Source organism: Mauremys reevesii, linkage group 8, assembly GCF_016161935.1.
Source record: "Mauremys reevesii isolate NIE-2019 linkage group 8, ASM1616193v1, whole genome shotgun sequence".
Lineage (NCBI taxonomy): Eukaryota > Metazoa > Chordata > Testudines > Geoemydidae > Mauremys > Mauremys reevesii.
The window spans coordinates 7341843-7363492 of NC_052630.1; the positions used below are offsets into that span (position 1 = coordinate 7341843).

Here is a 21650-nt window from a genome sequence, read left to right on the forward strand (position 1 = left end):
GCTTCCTAATTCCTTGTTTGATTTGGTGCAATAAAAACAAATAGGAGCAGCATTCAGTCTTTAGAGTCCCTTTGCGTTGCTTCTGCGTTGCTTGTACAATATGTAACACTTCAGTGGGAGGAGAGAGGAAATGAAGCATTCATTACTCATTGCTCGTTTCAGCACCAGGGTAACATGGGATGCAGCATTCTCAAGATCTAAATGCACCTGATGCATAATGACATTGGGCCAGGCATATAATGTAGGAGACTTCTGATATCAAATTTATCCCTAGTGGTTCCTAAGTAGGCGTTTCATAGTGGAGTTCAGATTTGTTTGGAGAGTGATCTCTTTGGGAGTTGTCAGCCTATGCAGATCCATTTAAATAAATACATTTATATGTCTTTTTACTACAGCATTGAACAGTTCCAGAAAGCTTAAGTGGGATAGGATTCAAATTCACAAACTGAGCACTAATAATTCAATAATCATATTGACTGGTTTGTCCCTATTCCAGCACAGTGTGGGGGGCGTTTTGTGTGTGTTTGTGGATATATGCTTTATTGGCAGAGTCAGCAACTTGACCCTGTGGAATTTAACAGTTTGTTTCACACTCACTGCAGCAGATTGAGGTATTAGATTATTCACAAACACTTTTTCCCCCCTTTATCAGGAGCATTCACCTTCAAATTGAATGGGTTAGTATACTGGCAAGTGAAGACCCGGGATTGACTGTGATTTAAGTCAGAAGTGGAGGGGAATGTTTGACAGTCTCAATGTGCTGTATTCCTTAGTAGATGTTTGTCTTTGTCACAAAACCACAGAGCAGTTCAGCACCATCGTCTCAGGACTAGAACTAGCAAGGCTGCTGCAGATCAAGATTGTGGTGTATTGTCAGAGCTGTGCAAGAGGAAGCTCACATGGCGCCAGTCCACGTTATTTCTGGCTCCAGCCAATACTGTTATTAGGCCTTCATTTTGATAAGCACACAATTCTTGCTCATTTCAGCTCTTAAAGAAAATGTCTTCCCAGATGAGCTTGCAAAACTAGCATTTTCTTTTTAATACCAAAAGGAGGGGGGGGGGGACTTGTTAAGAGGCCTGTTTGGTCTGTTATCTCCTAATGGAGAAAATTAGTTTGGCCATAGGCCAATCCTCAATAGACAGCTGTTTACCTTCTTACACACAGCATAGACCATGGTCCTGAGCAGAAGGAAAGTAGCATGAGAACACTTGAATTACAAGAGGACCACACCTGCAGTTCTGACACCTGAGGTATAAATATTTCCCTCCCTATCCACATGCATCCCTAAAATAATAATGATGCAGCAAAGGTTGGGTTTCCTCACACTTGTCTCCTCTGCCACTTCATACTACAAACTGTTACAGGTTACTTTAAAAGGAAAGTTAATTTTTAGGAGTATATGTTTTTTATTAGAACTGGGGCAGGTGCAAGAGAATAGGTAACCACAAACAAGACCTTGCATGCTCAATCCCCCCGTTTTATAGCCATATGTACAAATTCCTAACAGGGTTGTTTTTGTTCTGCCTCCTGTAGGTGGTCACTTCTTTCACCACAATTCTTTGTCTCCTCGGAGCCTGGTCTATGAGAGTGAATTCTCAACAATCCAACCTGCCTTGGACATGTACGATGAGAACAAAACCTGAAAGGAATGTGTGTTGTGGTGTTGGTTTCTTCCTTTTTTGTTTCTCATTCCTGTTGTTGTGTACTCCTTCCATGGGTGTCCTTTTGTCTAAAGAAGAGCTGCTTTTCCCAGAATACAAGCCTGGTTCCAAGTGACAAAGATGAAGCTCAACTATGGTTGTCTCCAAGGACGACATCTCTGGGACAACAATGTGCATACACAAAATGGGCTGTTATAAGTTGCAGAATTGGAGTGCAAGTTAGGTTTGTCAGTCCAGCCGAGTCTGTACAAAAGAGGGCTTGCCCTGATCCAGAGTACTTTTGTATTGAAAAGGTGCGTCTTAAAAGCACATGATCTTTCCATTGTTTTAATCATGCACATGTTTGCTGGACTGTCAGACAAGATACCTGGTGGTAGAGGCGATTCCAAGTTCCAGTGGGGTAAAGGAACACCATTTTTTTTCAGTCTCCCCATGAGCTTATTGTGACATGTCCCCTTTCTGAGGGGAACCCGTAGAAATGCATTGACTTTCCTATTGCCCATTTAACTCTGGGTAATGGCAAAACAGGTTGGCACTAGAGCTACAGACAGGAGCTGTGTCTGGAGTATCCAGGAAAGGTTTCAAGTAACCCAGTGCTTCAATTTTTCAGTTTCCACCGAAGCTGAACAAAGGTTTCCTATACAGAATACAACTTCAGCCATTCCTAGCCCTCCTGCCAAGTGAATCTCTTGACAACAGGGATGCTGCTGATGTTCATGGGCCCACCATTTGATCTTCCTTAAAATCATTAGACTTCTTGAGAAATGTGCAGGTATCTAGCTAGCTATCTTCTTTTGATTTTTTTTAAAAATCCACCAGTGGTTTTTTTTTTTTCACGGAGATTTTTTGAGAAGCCAACATGTTGGTATTGTACACAGAACAAAATGTAAATTTCCTACCCTGTTCTCCCAATGATACCTGCAGCAGTTAAGTAACAAACACTTTCTCAATGCTGTGCCCTTTCCTGCTGCCATCAGTAATGTGAATGCAGAAAGCAGAAGAATTAAGGAAAGCACCCATGCTTTGACACTTGGAGAAAAAACGTTTTTTTGTGACAAAGTGGCTGAGAAATGAATATTGTCCTAAAGCTTCTAAAAGGGTAATGTCGAAATAGAAAACAAGATTTCTTTTAAGGACTCAACAGTGTTCCTTTAAAAAGCAGCTCTGGAGAGTAAGTCAGTGTGTCTAATGCACCTTTTCCTACTGAATGCTGTGTAATTGTTTAAGTTTAACAAATGTCAATATTTTCTCCATTGCAGTCTGAGTAACTGTAGATGTAGAAATGCATTTGTGTCCTTTGTAATGTGAACAAAATCTTCACTCTATATAGAAATTGTGATTTAGAACAAATGGCAAACTGAAAAGAAACATAAGAAATGTCCTGCTAATTTTGAATCTAAACAGCTTCTGCTGTAGATGGGGAAACTTGCCTTCTTTTTATAAAGCAATCAGTCTTCTTGGCATGTATTCTGACTTGAAATGTGTGCAGCTGCGACATTAACGCAGATGTTAAAAACAAAAGAGAACTCTAAAGTGAGGAAGTGAGCTTCTAGCAGAACAAACTTTGGCTGTTGCTGAGTCGTATTTAATTTGATAATTCTAGACTGGGTGGTGCAGAGTTTAAAGTGTTTTACCTTTTACAGCACTTTGTTTATATTTGACAGATTTTACTGTAGTCAGCTAACTTTAGAAACATTTTTTAAAAACTTTTTCAGAAGCACAGTTTTAACACACACACAGCATTGAGGATATGAAACTGAAGGTTGGTGGACGATGTCAGCACTGTTACTCAAGTAAAAGAGGCCCACAATCAGCATTTGTTCCTCTTTTAAATCTGAGAAGTAGAGCAGATATTTAGTGTGTGAACAGTCCTGAAGCTGGTCACCTGAGCCCCAAACTCCTTGAACTAAGGGTATGTCTACACTACCCGCCAGATCGGCGGGCAGCGGTCGATCCAGTGGGGGTCGATTTATCGCGTCTAGTCCAGACACAATAAATCAACCCCCGAGCGCTCTCCCATCGACTCCTGTACTCCAGTGCCATGAGAGACGCAGGCAGAGTCAACAGAGGAGCGGCAGCAGTTGACTCACGGCAGTGAAGACCCCACAGTGAGTAGGTCTAAGTACATCGGCTTCAGCTACGTTATTCATGTAGCTGAAGTTGCGTAACTTAGATCGATTTCACCCCCTCCCCTCCCAGTGTAGACCAGGCCTAAGACTCTTTCGAGTCTGACTGAGTTCAGGCACAGTGGAGCAAGAAGGGCTGATTGCCCAATCCCAGTTTTCATCATTATAGCTGAGTGATCGTTACATGCAGATCTGCAAAAACGGCGAGCTTCCCAAACCAGACAAAGAAATAAAATTCCCATCTTTCAAGGACAGAGTGACTTTTAGCAGAGCTTGCAATAGCAAAGCAGGGCAGGCAGGTTACAACTGGCTCTAACTAGGCACTCTCACAAGCTGTAATATTCTTTACTTGCATCTAAGGTCTTTGACTATGCAGGAGAGTCCAGCCCAGTGTAGCTGCAGCAGTACAAAACGTAGGCAGGCAAAGCTGCTATGAACTATTATTTGCACTGGTGCAATTTACTCTGATTTTAAGCAGGATTAAAATCCACTGTGCAAATCCTAGTTTATACAGCATCTTTGCCTGTCTTGCTCTAGGGGTTGCCTCAGTGCAGCTGTATCAGAGCTGGTCACTGACAGATGTAACTGGGGCAAATTTCCTGTGTAGACAAAGCAGCCTGAGCAGCACTCAAGAGAGGTAACAACTCCTTAGATTTGAAAACAATTCTATTTCCAATTCTAGCTTTTAAAACCCAGTGCCCCAGTGAACAATAAAGCAAGAGGCAAATTCATCAGCACTCACAGGAACAGGTTTTTTTTCCAAAGTAATATTGATCCTCTGAGCCCAGTGATCACTAATTCTGAATTCCAATCAGTGCTATCTTTCCTTCTGCTAAGTCAGTTTCTTAGCTCCGATTCCATAGATTAATTAAAACTTGCACTAACTTTTTATGTTTTGGATAAATTTGACAATGTTGCCAACTCTTGTGATATTTGCTGCTTTTTCTTAAAGCTCCAGCTGCTGGAGTCATGTGAGTATGTGAAAAATCTCAGCTTACTCTTTTTTAAATGAAGGAAGCAGATCCTTTGCTCCAGCTATGACTGTTTACACCAGCCAAGGATCTGCTTCTAATGTTTCTAAGCCTCATGGTTGTGGAGAAAATCTGGCAAAAATAAATCCTAAAGGCTCGGGGGGGCAAATAAAAACTTCAATACAATTTTAAAAATTATATTACTAAATCTCTTGATTTCTTTAAGCCAATCTCATGATTTTTGGGGGGGCCTGGTTCATGATCTTTGAAAACTTGGGGATGGCAATACTACTGTAAGAATCTACTGGTGCTGTAGCTAGTAAATAAGTGAGTTGAGGGATGTGTTGGAGTTTTAACACTTGTAAATGACACTCCCTCATTTGGAAACTCCAGTGCTGTGAGGAAAGCTAAATGTCAGTTCAAACTGATCCATGAATGCATGCTCTGACATGTGGTATTGGGAGTCCTTGTACTTGGTTGTATTAAGGATGTGAAAGAGACAGTGTAGGGAACATGGCTGGTTTTTCAGAGACGCATTCTTAGTTTTGGGGTTTTCCTTTTAATATTAAAAGGAACTAGATGCCAGCATCATTGTCCTTTTTCTACTGTAGTGACACCGCAGGTGGTTGTCACTTTGCAGAAGTAAAATGTAGCACTGTGAGTGCCAGTTACTTGAAATAATATTTTTAAAGCAAATAAAGGGTTGATAGCTGCTCCACCAATTTTAAAGCAAATAAAGGGTTGATAACTACACCAATTTTAAAGCAAATAAAGGGTTGATAACTACTCCACCAATTTTATGAATTTTATTAAAACCCTTTTTATCCCAAATCCTACATCTCCCCAGTTACGCTATAGTATTCCCCTCAATTTTTACCCAGTTCCTAATTATATGGAAGTTTTGCATCCCCCAAGATGTTTGTAAAATTAGGATTTACTTGTGTTCTCCAAGGGATATTCTCAAGTTAAAAACAACTTCTCAGCATGTTTCTTACCTATGCTACCAACAATAAAATAAATTATTACAAGTGAAAACATCTTAAAATCTAATGTACTTTGCAACATCCATGTTTACTTGCTTCATTAAGCTTGGACAATGAAAACTTTAACATTTATATTGTGGTAGCACCTAAAAGCCACAATCAGGTTGGGTCATACTGTGTTAGGCGCTTTATGAACACAATATGACAGTTCCTGCCTTAAAGAGCTGATTTGTCAGTTTCACTTTCACCTCCCCTTCTCGCATAATGTTACAATGTTTACATTCAAATAGAAAACTGAAAAGAAATCATTAAAATAATGGGTTTTGTAAATGTGTATTAAAAACAAATCCTGAGTTTTAGGCCCAAACTACTGGACAATGTCACTCTTATAAAAATATAATCAGCATGCCTATGAAATAATTACAAACATTCTTTCAAAGGACAAGTGGCAGGAATCAAATTCTTCATGTACAAGATTCTGTATATGGAAAATAATATCAACCCTTGCTAAAGAAAGTCTATAAAATAAGACACCAGGTAAACAGAACAGCTTTTATGGTGTGTTCTTTCCCTTGAGGTGCTGGGCTTAGACAACTACTTGTTACTCTTCCTAAGGAGAGCTTTGTGTCTGAGTCATTGTCTATACAATTGAGAATATGCCCCTCAAATTCTCCCCCTAGGGTATTCAATCACTTTAATGCTGCAGCAGGACTGGGGTAGAAAAGACAAGTAGGAAATGCTTATGCAGCGAGTTCTGACTGGAGCCTAAAATTGAATACACTGAGTCAGTGGTAATAAAAGGGTGCTAAGCATCTCATAGGATCAGACCCTAGGAGAGGGTACATTTTACTACTTTAGGGTAGAATTATAGTAGGCAAAATATTTCATTGTTTTATTACCATTGTAAGAGAAATGCAATGATCAGAAGCCTTTTCAACAACACTTTTGCAGGCTTTCAGTGCAAAGCTGCACAAGTGCCAAGAAGAGAATATTACAGATAAAGCAAGCTAATGCATTACTGATCATCAATAAATAGACTCCACTGGCCTTTCCCCACCAAGATTTTTAGAGTCTCACTGATAAGGGAATATGAGGTTACCAGACTAGGATTTGTATGCATAAAACCTGTTGTGAGGGGAAAAAAGAGCCTTTGAATTTTAATATCTGACCTCACTATTTCTTGCTTTTAAAAAGGAGTGTCAGTATTAGTATAATACTTGTGGGTTAATTGTGACCAGCTACTTAACACAATTAATATTAACAACAAAGTAAAAGAATCACAAGTCAAAATGGGGAAAGAAAAGGTTAAAAAAATTTAATAGGGTTGTCAAGCGATTAAAAAAACTAATTGCGATGAATTGCATGATTAATTGCACTGTCAATAATAGAATACCATTTATTTAAATATTTTAGATATACTGATTTCAATTACAACAGAATAAAAAGTGTACAGTGCTCACTTTATATTTATTTTTTATTACAAGTATTTGCACTGTAAAAAAACAAAATAAATAGGTTTTTTTCAATTCACCTAATACAAGTAATGTAGTGCAATCTCTTTATCATGAAAGTTGAACTTGCAAATGTAGAATTAGGTACAAAAAAACTGCATTCAAAAACAAAACAACGTAAAATTGTAGCGCCTGCAAGTCCACTCAGTCCTACTTCTTATTCAGCCAATCGCTAAGACAAACAAGTTTGTTAACATTTGCAGGAGATAATGCGGCCCACTTCTTGTTTACGGTGTCACCTGAAAGTGAGAACAGGTGTTCACATGGCACTGTTGTAGCTGGCGTCGCAAGGTTTTTATGTGCCAGATGCGCTAAAGATTCAGATGTCCCTTCATGCTTCAACCACCATTCCAGGGAACATGTGTCCATGCTGATGACTGGTTCTACTCAATAACAATCCAAAGCAATGTGAACCGAAGCACATTCATTTTGAGTCAGATGCCACCAGCAGAAGGTTGGTTTTCTTTTTTGGTGGTTCGGGTTCTGTAGTTTCCACATCAGAGTGTTGCTCTTTTAAGACTTCTGAAAGCATGCTCCACACCTCGTCTCTCTCAGATTTTGGATGGCACTTCAGATTCTTAAACCTTGGATCAGTTAGAAATCTCACATTGGTACCTTCTTTTCATTTTGTCAAATCTGCCTTGAAAGTGTTCTTAAAACAAACATGTGCTGGGTCATAATCCGAGACTGCTATAACATGAAATATATTGCAGAATGTGGGTAAAACAGAGCAGGGGACATACAATTCTCCCTCAAGAATTCAGTGACAAATTTAATTAACACATTATTTTTTTAACAAGCATCATCAGCATGGAAGCATGTCCTTTCGAATGGTGGCCGAAGCATAAAGGGCCATATGTTTGTTTAGCATATCTGGCACGTAAATGTCTTGCAACGCCTGCTACAAAAGTGCCATGCAAATGCCTGTTCTTACTTTCTGGTGACATTGTAAATAAGAAGAGGGCAGCATTATCTCCTGTCAGTGTAAACAAACTTGTTTGTCTTAGTGATTGGCTGAACAAGAAGTAGGACTGAGTGGATTTGTAGACTCTGAAGTTTTACGTTGTTTTCTTTTTGAGTGCAGTTATGTAACAAAAAATCTACATATGTAAATTGCACTTTCACGACAAAGAAAATTGGATTTGTTTAACATCATTTCACTTAAATGCATTTTTCAGGAACATAACTACGTTAAGTGAGGAGTTACTGTAGTTATCAATGGCTCTCTGTCAAACGGGGGGGATTTATCTAGTGCAATCCTGCAGGGGTCTGTCCTGGGTTTGGTAGTACTCAATATTTCCGTTAATGACTTGGATAGTGCAGTGGAGAGTATGCTTATAAAATTTGCAGATGACACCAAGTTGGGAGGGGTTGCAAGCACTGTGGAGAACAGGATTAGAATTTAAAATCATTTTGACAAATTGGAGAATTAGTTTGAAATCAACAAGATGAAATTCACTAAAGCCAAGTGCAAAGTACTACACGCAGGAAGGAAAAATCAAATGCACAATTAAACTGGGGAATAACTGACTATGGCAGTACTGCTGAAAAGGATCTGAGGATTATAGTGGATCACAAACTGAGAATGAGTCACCTGTGCGCAGCATTTACAAAAAAGGCTAATATCATGGGATGTATTAACAGGAGTGTTATATATAAGACCGGGGAGCTAATTGTCCTGCTCTACTTGGCACTGGTGTGAGGCCAGTATTGTGTCCAGTTTGGGCACCACACTTTTAAAAAACTGTAGATAAATTTAAGAGTCTCCAGAGGACAGCAACAAAAATTATAAAAGGTTAGAAAACGTGTACTATGAGGAAAAACTAAAAACTGGGCAGGTTTCGTCTTGAGAGAAGACGACTGACAACAGTCTTCAAATATGTTAAGGGCTGTTACAAAGAGAATGGTGATTGATTGTTCTGCACATCCACCCAAGGGTAGGACAAGAAGTAATGGGCTTAATCTGCAGCAAGGGAGATTTAGGTTAGATGTTAGGAAAAACTTCAGAACTGAAAGGGGAGTTCAGCTCTGGAATAGGCTTCCAAGGGAGGTTGTGGAATCCCCATCACTGGAGGTTTCTAAGAACAGGTTGAACAAACACCTATCAGGGATGGTCTAGGTTTACTTGGTCCTTCCTCAGAGCAGGAGGCTGGACTAGATGACCTTTTGAAGTCCCTTCAGCCCTACATTTCTATGATTCTGTAATGTCAGAAGATTGCACCGCCTTGGCTAAGTGGAAACTGAAACAATTGTGTAATAGTGAAAGAAATGCCCGCTGTGCTTATGAATATATTATGAAACACTTATGTGTTTTCTTCCTTGTTTAAACAACACTGGAGTAATCTGACCCATTCCATTGGGCAAGTCAACATCTCTCTTCAGTACCGAAGACTTAGCTAAGTGATCTGACTGGCTGTCTGATCATCCCCATGTGCTTTATAAAAAATGAATGTAACCTACACTTCTGCAAGAAGCATCTGATAAAACGAGGTGATCAAAACAGCAGTGCTCATTTAAACCATTTCAAAAGCGTGGGAGAACAAATGTCTTTAACCACAAAGTTAGACACAGGGACAGCTACTCTAATATGCTGCAGCAAGAGTGCTCCAGGGGCAAAGTTAATGCTCTGGTATGCCCTTAACCACAATCTGTGTTTGAGGCTAACCACTCTGTGCCTGAGGATGGAGTTGGGGTGCAAGGGCAGAGAAATCTAGTTGGAGTTTCCCTAAGGCAGCTCTGTGCAATCTGCTTGCTGGTGAGTGGGTACAGTTAGTGGTGGGACTTGTGAATTTTTTGCTTAGAGAGTACTTCGTGTGCTTTTAAAACCAAAGAAGTCATGTGGCATCTCAGAAACCAAGTCATTCGGTGCCAAATAATGAATGTATATGCTAGGCTCTAATCCACCGTGGGTGGGGTTCTCTGCCCCTGCTGATGTGTTTACAGAAAGAGAGGAAAGTATTTAGAGCTAGGGAGGTAAGAAAACTACTTTCCCACAGAAAAGTGGAGGGGGGAATGTGTTCTGTCAAAACTTTCCTTAGATGTTACTTATTCATATAGTCGATCAGCTTGCGGGGCAGTTTGTTTATTTACTCAAGTTCAAAGGCTACAATGTGTTCCTCTGAACTACACGTCCTGGTAAAATGGAAATTAAACATACCAGGTGAAGCTTTAACTAGGTTTTTACCCTCTCTGTTATAACTCCCATGTGTTTCTTAATTTCCAACCTATTAGTACAGAAGAATCAGTGGTATCTGAAAAGAGAGTTTACACACACGTATTTTTTTTAAATAACTTTGCCATTTTTCTTCAATGCTGGGTTTAGTAAAGTGGGGACTACTATTGTATGAGAGGGAATTGAGGAAATACAGCTTTTAAATACATTCAGGGTGAAACCTTGGCCCCATGGGCTTTGATCACCATACACCAGGTGTGTTATTTTTTCACTGCAAGTGTTTTAAAGAGGAATATAAAAGATTAAGCTTTGTGCATATGTATAATGCTCCTATTTAATAAATGCAGAATATGTCAGATTATAAAGAAACAATAACGTTTGTAGGGTAGGGAGTGAGTGTGATGCAGAGCCAATATGTCTTGTAAAATCAAAAGAAAACAAAGTATCCAACTCCTCTCTCATACTTACTAATGGCTAGATGAGAGGCCAGGGACTGGATTTGTCCTTAGTTCTGCCGCTGTGTCTCCATGGGAAGAATCAAGAATGCATAAGCTCTCTGTCGGTTGCCACTTGCTTCCTCCTCCTCTTCAGAGAAATTGGTAAAGTTTTTAAAAAGTGCCAAAGAGACTAGACTTTCAATGGGACTTAAGCCTCCTGATGCACTTTTGAAAATGTTACCCATAGTCTCTTTTCTCCTGCAAAATGGAGAAGTCTGTAATGAAGCTGTGACAAGTAGAAGAACTAGTAAGGGACTGGACTTCACTTCCTGGCCCCCGTCATCTGTCATGGGTTAAGGTTACAAAAGATGACTACCCCATCACATGGCAGTGGTCAATATCAACTGATTCCAGTGGCTGCTGTTTCACTGTGTTTTGTCAGAAGGAAATAAAACCTAATACAACTAAAAATAACCCCAAACTAAAGAGACAATTAATAGAGTGGAGAAAGACATCCAAGATGGAAGTCTGGAGAGGAAATCTGACCTCTCTGACAGATGAGAGGATCATTCTGCCTCCTTTTGGACATCTGTCAGCTGCTACAGTCTCTGACCCTAAATGACTTTCTGATGACAGAGCCGCCGCTTGTGCTCAGAACATGTACTGCCCATTTGGCAGCTGAAGTGGGTCTGGATCTGCCTCCTGGAGCCTGTGCTTGCTGCTCCTGGGGTATTTCATGCAGTGACTGGACAAGCATGTTACTTCTGCCATGGCTACAGTAACAAAGGCTGCTAGGTCTGGATACCTGAGCTTCCCATCGTCATTCTGAGAAACCCTTTACTGTCAGCAAGGCTGCTTTCTTTTACTGCCATCTGAGCAGCCTGCAGGATGATTCAAACGGAGAGAAAAAACAATTGCAGCCTCTCCCTGACCTGTGGGGTCTGGCTCACCAAATGAAGCTGTGGTGAATTTTCAGTTGCATGCAGTGACATCTAGTGGGGAAGGCAGAGTGGGTCAACTCCCAAGGTCAGATAAGAAGCTTCTCTATTGTCTTTTTATTTATTTATATTTCTCCCCTGCTTGTTAGGACAATAAAGGCACCATTTACTCAGTTCTCTGTCAGTCTGATGCCAGGACTGTTCAGATCTGACAAACAGATTTAGCCATGTCTGACACTGGGTATTTAGTGAAACAATCCATGTGCATTCCTCGGAATCAGCTATTTTATCTAACAAGCTTTGTCAGGTTTCTCTCAGCCTGGCTTATTCCCTGCTGACTCCCTTCCCCACACTGCCTGCTCTCTCTAAAGAAAATTAACCCTCCATGTGGAAACAGCAATACTGGTGCAGTGGAAGGTAGAGTGATCCCTTGTCGTTCTCTGTTAAGTTATTAAATGTATAATGTGACCCAGATTTGCAAGACACTCATTTATGCAGATTATTACCCTTTCATTTTTCCTTCTGATCTCAGAGGAACCCAAAACGAATACTACAATAGAATGGGATTTGAAGTTTAAGATTGCAAAATTTTCAAATGTATTATTTGTATTGTGGTAGTACCTGCCAGCCCTACTCCTGGAGCAGGACCCTATTTTGCTAGGCACTATACAAACAGAGCAGAAAGGTAGTCTCTGCCCTAAAGAGTTTACAATGTAAGAATGAACTTTTAATTTTGATGTATTCAATTGTGACTGTTTAGAGACTGCAGAGGGGTTTTGTTGCATAGCTGAGTTAATATTTTATTTGTATTATTGTAGTATCCGGAATAGTGCCCAGCTGTGAGTGGGGCTCCACTGTGCTAGGTACTGGACATGTATGTAATACAAGAGAGTTCCTGCCCCCAGAAGATTATAATCTAAATAGAGTAGGCGTGGCTCTTGTGCAGAAACTTTCCCTAGCGGCAAGCACAGTTGAGGGCTCTGTAGTGAACCATCAGATAGCATCTGGAACCTTGCAACAAAAAAAAAGGCTCCTCAAACCAAAGTTTAATAATAATCCACCTGGAATAGAACTTCCTGTGTACTGAGACTGCTAATGTTGGCACCATTTGTATTGGCATGTTGCCCTGCAGTACAGCAGTCCGGTTGTAAGGTGTGAGGTATGGTAGGGACCTAGATTCTTTTCATCAATGAGAAACAAGAAGATAGTCATATGATTAGGGCATCAGCCTAGAAGCCAAGAGTTGTGTAAGCAGAAATTCCTGACTCTCTCTCAGACTTCGGGGGCAAATCAGACTCAGTATCTCAGTTTCCCTATCTGTAAAATGGGGGTGATAGCTACCTCACGGGACGGTGTGAGGCTTATTTCAGTAATATCTGTAAAGTGCATTGAACTCCTTGCATGGAAGGTGCTGTATAAGTGCATAGATTTATTTGTCATTTGCGCTTGTTGGAGCAGGTCACAACCTATTTGCTTATCTTTTTCCATCTGTCCTCAGCCTACTTTACACTTTGGCCACTCAGGAGCTGTGATCTGTTTTAACTATGACTTGTGATCTGTTTTATCTGTTTACTCGGATGTAAAGTTTGCCTTTCTTTGCTGCTTTCTGCGTGTTCTGTCACTTTTGTTGCTTGGCTCTGGTTGTTCTAGACTAACTCTTTTGGAATATTCACAACACTGGACGCAGTAGAACCTCACCCAAGACTGGAAGCCGATTTGCTAATTACTGAACTTTGTCAACAGTTGAATGATGCTAAATGTAATTAATTAATTGATTGCAAAAAAAAAATCCTCTTCTGTATCCTGAGGATGAACCGGGGACAATGCCAGGATGTGTCAGACAGTAAACGGTGCATTGATCCAAAGTCATTGCAGACTGTCAAGTTTGCAAATGACCAGCATGTGAATTAATGAGGTTGCACTGTGTTAGGGAATATAGACTCCGCTTAGCCAGCTGGGTGTCTTGGCAACTGCTTCATACTCCAGCACTGGAAAGTGAGGTTTGGAAATGACCTTGGCTCACTTGCTTCCAAGGTCAGTAAAGGTCAGTAAAGGTTAGCACAGTACATATGGGTAACAGCATCCCTGCAGTTCTGGGAAAGAGAGGCTTGATATGTGCAGATTCTTGGAATACTATAATAGCATCTGCCTCAGAGATGGCTGGCTAGATGATAACTGCCAGTGGAAGAAGTGCTCTCCCCATCCTTCCCTGACAAATGATCCAGATCTTTGCGTGTATGCAGACTGGAAGGAACATGTGGAAAGCCCATGCTTGGATGCCAAAAGAGAAATGTCACAACCAAAACAGAAACATCCCACCTGGTGATTATCTTATGCATTTATACATAAGTCAGGATGGCGATGAGACCGTCATGTTAGCCATGTACACAAGTGAAGTGAAATGATTTCTAATCTGATTGTCTAGTCGGACCTGCAGCAGTTAGAAGTAAAATAATAAAAAATAATTAATAACTTTTGTGTCCCTGTCTCTATCGGGATCACCTGTTATAGGCCAGGGCTAACTATGCACAGAACCAGCTGAGTGGGAATTATTTCATTGTAACAACAGAGAGGAAAACTCTTTTGGATCTGGGGACTGAAAGTAGTAAGAAAAAAATCTAATGATTTGTGTATGCGTGAAATAAAAAGGCAGGTTCTATGCATGTCAATTTGTTTGCCACAGAGTGGTCTGTATCGGTATGGATATATATTCTAAAACTGCAAGCAAACTACCACAGGTTTTGCAAAGTGAAATGGACGATGGCCTTGTTTAGAACCTTGGCATGATGAGGTGGTATGTTAGCCTCTTGACAATCAGATCCTTCAAGCCCTTGTGAAATTGTAGCTCAACAACAGCAAAACCTTTTGGTCTACATATTTTGATGCAAATATAATACCGTATTGTAGCTATGTGGTATATGCCAATATGTTAATAGTGTATACCTATAATTTAGGATTTGCTAATGTAATACATTTAAATAAAAAGCTATTTAAAATACAAATGGTGTCAGCTTAGCGTCTTTCAGAAAGGTGTGTACATATGCATGTTGGGAGGATGAGATTGTTACCCTTGGACAGGAGTCCCAGAAGTCTATGGAACAGTCTGGCACATCTTTGTTGAAGATCCACTGGCAGAACTGGTTTTGGCAGAACTGGTTTTATTCTCTATATAGGAAATTATTGTTTTGTTATATTGTGATTGTGCTATAAGTCTCAAGCTCCACTGGTCTAAGTGAAGTATGAATATATAGAAATGGTAGTCCCTATCCCCAAAGAGTTTACAATTTAAAAGACTAGACATTACAGGTTGATGAGGCAAATAAGCAGGCAGTGAGGGGGAAAGCTGAAAGTAACAAATATGGGATGTTTTAGCACAGACTAGCTGTGCATGCAATTTTAAGCTAATCAGTGCCAGTAATCACAGCTCACCACTTGTCTAGTCATTATCAGACCACGTAGAGCCCCTGCACAAAATTGCTCTGTGATTGAAATTAGCTGATCCAGAGTGCAAGGAAAGTTTCTCTGCCCATTGTGGGCAGCTATGTGTTAGTCGTATGATGTTAATAGTCTGTATTACAGCAATTGGCTGCCAAGGCAATAGGTGCTGAAAAGGTAATAAAATGTCACTGTCAAACAATTGATGGTTTCACATTTTTTCTAGTAAATTTTACTTTGGTCCCTGTGAACCAAGTTAAAAACCCTGGCACATCTGCTAATGTAGTGCTTGTTTTGGTTTTCACCATTTTGTTTGCATTGTTGTTGTTTCTCCCTGTCCCCCCCCCCCTTCTTGTTCATCAACTTTTTCAGTTAGAGCGGGAAAATTGTGTCATGTGACTTAGGGATAGTCTGCCTAGTAATAGGGGAGTATAAAATCCTTGCGTGCCCTGTGAAGATCGCTATCCGCCCCAGTGGCAGCCCAGTGCCTGCCATACCATTAAGAAGATTGACTTATCTGTTCCCGAATGTGGTCCTGATTCTGTTCCTGGTTGTTCTTGATCCTCGTAATCCTGTCTGTGGTGTTCCCGATCAGTGTCTTCTCCTGTTCCTGGTCCAGTCATGATCCCAGTCCTGTTGGTGTCTCTGTTCCCTTGTGTCTTTGTGAACATGGTGATGTACAGTTTTATCTTTTTAATCCACTTATAGTTTGGGGCCCTGACTTCATGCCGAATTTGTGTTAATTACTGAGTCATTCTAATAAATCCTACTGTTGTTTAGACCCCATTTATTTCTCCATTCTTTACTTGGTGGGGGTTTGAGGTGAGGGATCACTGCTGGTGATTGAGATACAGATCAAGGGGTACCTGTAGTAAGGAGGGAAGGGGAATTAGTTCTTGCTTTCATCTCCAAAACCTCTCAGTTGCATGTTGGTTGGAAGTTTAACAGCACAGTTGAATCAGCATAGTCATTTGTGTATTTCCTCATTTTTTAAAGGAACATAACTCTTGCTGATGGTGCTTCCTGCACTCTCAGGTGCCACAGCTCCTAAAACTAGCAGTCTCCACTGCATAGCAGCTTGGACTGTGTCATTTTAAAAAGCATCTTCCTGACTGTTCTCTGTAGCTAAATGGCAGAGTATGAAATTGGCACTACTGGTTCTAGATTAGTTAGGGCTTCTGTAAATCCTGCTTATATATATTCTGCCAGTGAATATAGCTGTCATTAACCATTACCATTGGCTGTCCAGCATGAAAAGTGGATTACAATGCAATGTTCCAAGAAAAGCAAACATTCTATATAAATGGAGGTCCTTTTTCCTTTCGTGGGGGAGGGGGAGGAGGAGGAGGTTACTTTGTGCAACTTTAAAAGTAAATCAAACCTTTACAGTCTCGTATTTGACCACATTTTTGGCAGTTCTGATCCAAAGTCAACACAAGACAATGGAAAGACTCCCATTGACTTGCATGGGCTTTGGATCAGGCCCTTATAGTCCAAACTTTCCTAAGACTTACAGGCAAAGTGGGTTTTTAAAATATATTTAATATATCCATATACCTAAATATATAATCTTTTAGAATCAGAACAGTTTAAAAGTGGCCTAACCAAAATCACCTGCTTTAAGGGCCAGTGAAATCTCAATCTCTCTGGGCAATGGGGCAAGGCACTAAACTTCTCCTATGAAGCACTGAGTGGCCCCAACTTGCAAAATCTACACATGTTCTGCTAGGTGTTTGGGACCTTAAATCTTGTTTTTGTTTAAATGTCAACAGAATGTTTCCTTTGAAAGGGCTCTCCTGAACTGCCTGTTAGCTTCTATTTTATTTTAATCCTTTCATGGCTTCTGTAAATCCTGCTCCAATACAAAAATCTCTATGGGGTTGACTGTGAAACAGGCTGCTGATCCCTAGCCACTTCACAAAGCCATTTCATTTGTCAGGAATTGCTGACATTTTTAGTAGAGGCTAAGGACTAAATGAGAGAATGAACCCTCCATTCACACCAAGATTTTATCTGCTTTTTTGGCCAGAAATTTCCCTCTATTGCTATCACAGGTTCAGCTCTGTTAGTAACAGCAGCAGTGAGAGCACTAGTGTAGACAAGGTGCCAGAGCAGGTGGTTAGAAGTGTTATCAATAAGCAGGGTTAGAAGATGTGGTGGTTAAATGCTGGCTGCAAGACTACCCATTCCACCATTGCTTGCACTGGTGGAACTGCATCCGTATTAACCCAAGAGCTTATCCTTCTAGGTCAGGGTTGAAGCAGTTTGGTGGGGCAGGGTGGGAGAAGCCTGCACTGATCTTGTGCATGCAGTACCAGTGCTGTGAATAAATAGAGGATTTTGGTTTCTAGCATCATCGATTTGGCACCTTTCACCCAAAAATAAAGGAATTGAGGCAAAACAGGTTACTTAATGTACTCATGCACATGCCAACATCCAGAATCCTCTTCATTCTATTCCAGTGCAATACTAGGGTCTAGGCTTAGGCTAGCTTGTTTGTAATATTAATAAATATTTTTTGTCATGAGTAGCTATATGAACACAGAAAATAAATTATCCCTGCCTTGAAGACATGCCACTGCCTAAAGAAGGTATGCCACTGCCTTCTTCCTGTGCATTTTGCTAGTGAGAATGTGAGAAAGTGATTGTCAATATTTTTCCTTCATGCCACTTTTGGAATCTGAAGAAATTCTCTCAAGTAACAGTTATAAAAATATGAAGGGAAACTCAACTGAGCATGAAAGTTCTCTGCAGATAACAGAGGGGAAATATCAGTCTATCCTAATCACCTTTCCTGCTTTGAAACAAAGATTGTCCTTCCCAGTGTTGTTGCCAGAAATGCCTTAACACATGAAAATGTTTGGAGTTAGGATGAAAGCTCCACAGGCCTGACCAGGTGTGTAACAGTTCTAAAAAGGTTGGCGTGTCAAAGTTGAAGGGCTAGAGTGGAGGTGGTATGTGTACCTTTCAGATAGAAGTATAAAATATCTTCCTAAATGCTCAGCGGGGCAGATAAAGGCTGATACAGGAATAATCTAGACCTGTATAATAAATTCTAAGAAAGGCCCACACAATGTGAACACTGAGTTTCTGGGTTACATATTGCAATGGGAACGCTGGCTGCCCTAGAGTCCAGGTTTTGCAGTGGCTCTGAGCCCATTCCACACAGCCAAGAAGAAACTGAACATGCTCCTGTTTACTACGGACTGTAGCTGCTCTACGCAAACAAGAGAAGGGACCAGAATAAATGCTGGGAGTGGGAGTTTGACAAGAAGGCCTTTGCCACTTACAACACTGTTTTTGATGTTCCCTGCCATTAAGTAGCAGTGCGGACGACGGGAAAGAGCATTTAAACCAGTGGTAGTTAATGTCAGCTTCAGTGGACCCCAAGGGGGCTGCCGGAAATTTTACCATAGAAGTGCATTACTCTGGCAAATTATAGTTCTGCTGGAAAGGACATTCAAGTGCAAAAGAGGAAATCAACATGAGTTCAGCAAATGCCTTTTGTAAAGTAACTTGCTGCAACCACATTGTGTAGGCTGACTCCATAAATGAACGGAACAAGACTGAGGGGGGGGGAAGGGCACCCATGTTTTCAGAATTAGCTTGCCAAAATATGAATATAAAATAACCTCACTCTAGCTATGAAGCTGCTGTTGGCTCCTTCCCTGAGGGCTGTAGCTGATAGCTCTGGGGGTCAGCAGAGCAAAGAGGCTGATCCTGGTTCCTCCAGGGGAGACATGACTGGAGAGAAAAATGAGGGCAATGATTCCTGTTCCTCTGGGCTGAAGGGCTTATTGGTCCTATCCCTGTTCTTCCAGCTACTGCATGAGGGAGCTATAATAGGAGACAATCCTTGCTCTAGATGGTAGATGTGAGGGGAAGGAGGCCAGGAACCAGGGACACTGAGTGATGAAAAACCTTCCCTCGGTCCCTCTTGTCTCTCCCTCAGCAGATGTCAGCCTTTTGGTCTCCACACTGCCCCAACAAGTTGTCCCTCTAGTCCATGGTAGCTGTGCATTATCAATTCTGGGCCTCCTTCCAGGCACTCAGTTAAATCATCTCAAACCAGTTTGGGGCTGCTCCCTCCTATCCCACACAACCTGTTCGGCCATCTCCTCTTTGACCCCTTCCTTCAAACGCACATAAGGAGTTATCACCATCTTTGTGCCTCTCTATGCATTGTCCTCAGACTACCCTCATGAGCCATTAGCCTGAGAACAGAAGTCCAAAATAGAATCATAGCACTGGAAGGGACCTTGAGAGGTCGTCTAGTCCAGTCCCGTGCACTCGTGGCAGGACTAAGTATTATCTAGACCAGGCGTCGGCAACCTTTCAGAAGTGGTGTGCCAAGTCTTCAGTTATTCACTGTAATTTAAGGTTTTGCGTGCCAGTAATACATTTTAACATTTTTAGAAGGTCTCTTTCTATAAGTCTATAATATATAACTAAACTATTGTTGTAAATTAAATTAAAATACAGAGTCTCCTGGCCAGTGTGAGTGCCACTGAAAGTTAGCTTGAGTGCCGCCTTCGGCACGCGTGCCATAGGTTGCCTGCCCCTGATCTAGACCATTCCTGACAGGTGTTTGTCTAATCTGCTCTTAAAAATCTCCAATGATGGAGATACCACAACCTCCCTAGGGGGAACAGGGGAGAGCTGCTTCCTGTTTCCTCAGGGGCACAGGAGATGTTTGGGCAAATACTGTTTCATGTTTCTAAGGGCCTGGGCATGGATGGCATGGGGGAAGATGCATACTCTCCATAATCTGGCAAATGCTGGAAGGAACACCACAACCTGTCCCCACAGGAAGATGAGGCTTTTGTTTGTTTTGGGGGGAAGCACACTTTCTGTGGCCCATCTGGGTGAAGGCAGCATGAGGAGGAGCCCTCCCTAATCCCTTTGTAGGGGTAGGTGGAATGCAGAGGGTTCCCTTCCAAGCTACGTTCTCAGGGGTTCCTTTACCAAAGAGGGCTGGGATGTGGGAACTGTTTCTTGTTGCCCAGAGGCTGCAAGTGGCATAAAAGTGATGCTCCTTGTCTGTGGTAGAGAGCATTACTCCCATTCCCAGAGGGTCACTCCCTGGGAGTAGGGTTATATTTGGTGCAGAGCATACTCCCGTTTCCCCAGGAGGGAAAGGCTGTACCTGCTCTCTGGCAGGGGGAGTGGAGGGAGCACTGGGAAGGAGGGTGTGTCCTATTCCAGTGGTGCCAACTCTCATGTTGTCACGAGTCTCACAATATTTGGTGTTTTGCTTGAAGCCCCAGCTCCAGGAGTTGTGATTGCAATCTCAGCTTTTGTTTCACAGCTTTTGTTTCACAGAAAGTAAGTTTTTAATCCTCATGGTTAGGGAGAAAAGCCTGAAAACATGACCTGAGTTCACCCTACAGGTTCAGGCACCAGAATGCAAATACTGTATAAAGGACCCTGATTATTTTATTAACATTAATTATTTCGGGAGGGGGGGCTAAATAATATTTGAGTGCTTAGGCAACATTAAGCAGGGGAGGAAGGAGGGAGTTTAGGAGCTGGAGGCTGCGGAGGGGACTCCCTATTCTAGGGGGGTGGGGGGGTGGAGCTGGCGCAACCATGGGTGACCTCTGTTGTGGCATGGGCGGAAGGGCTATTCCCCTATAAGGGGATGGAGACAGGAGGCGGCAATCTCTGTGTGGCACCCTGGAGCCTATTCCTCTGGGGGTGATCTCTGTCTTGGCATTAGGGACAGGGGCCATTCCCCCCAAGGGGTGGGAGGATGGTGTCTGTGTCACAGGGCGGAAGGGCTGTTCCCTGCAGGAGAGTCTCTGTGGCAATGGGGTGGGGTCTGTTTCCTGGGGTGGGAAGGGTCTCTGCGGCACGGGGGTCCGTTCCCCGGGGGGGGTCTCTGTGGCATGGGGGGTCCGTTCCCTGGGGTGGGGGCGGTCTGCAGCACCGGGGGGGGACTCTGTTCCCCGGGGCTGGGGTCTCTGCGGCACGGGGTGGGGTCCGTTCCTCGCGGGGCGGGGCGGGTGTCTGCGGCACGGGGGTCTCTGCGGCACGGGGGTCCGTTCCTCGGGGCGGTTCTCTGCGGCACGGGGGTCCGTTCCTCGGGGGTCTCTGCGGCACGGGGTCCGTTCCTCGGGGGCGGGGCGGGTCTCTGCGGCACGGGGTCCGTTCCTCGGGCGGGGAGCTGTTCCCCGGGGCTGGGGGAATGGAGGCGGCCCTGAGGGGGGCAACTCCCTTCCCGTCCCCCGGCGGAGACGTGGTGGCGGCCGCTGCCGTGAGCCGGCCGGGCCGCCAGAGGGCGCCGCCCCCTCGGTTGCCCGGGCTGAGCTGAGTCGGCTCGGGCCGCGCGCGCGGCCCCAGTGACTCGCCCGCGCGCTGCCCGGCCCGGCCCGGCCCGCTCCCCCTGCCCGAAGCCGGCGGCCTGGCCCAGC

At 42.6% G+C, this 21650-nt stretch overlaps 1 protein-coding gene across 1 annotated transcript in view; it reads left to right on the forward strand.

Moving 5' to 3' along the window:
- Positions 1 to 4944, forward strand: part of RNF130 (ring finger protein 130) — an 86903-nt gene extending 81959 nt beyond the window's left edge. Inside the window, exon 8 of the mRNA XM_039484606.1 lies at positions 1537 to 4944. Coding sequence (XP_039340540.1) covers positions 1537 to 1646 — 110 coding nt within the window. The 3' untranslated portion in view covers positions 1647 to 4944. The remainder of the gene's footprint in view (positions 1 to 1536) is intronic.
- The last annotated feature ends 16706 nt before the right edge of the window (positions 4945 to 21650 follow it).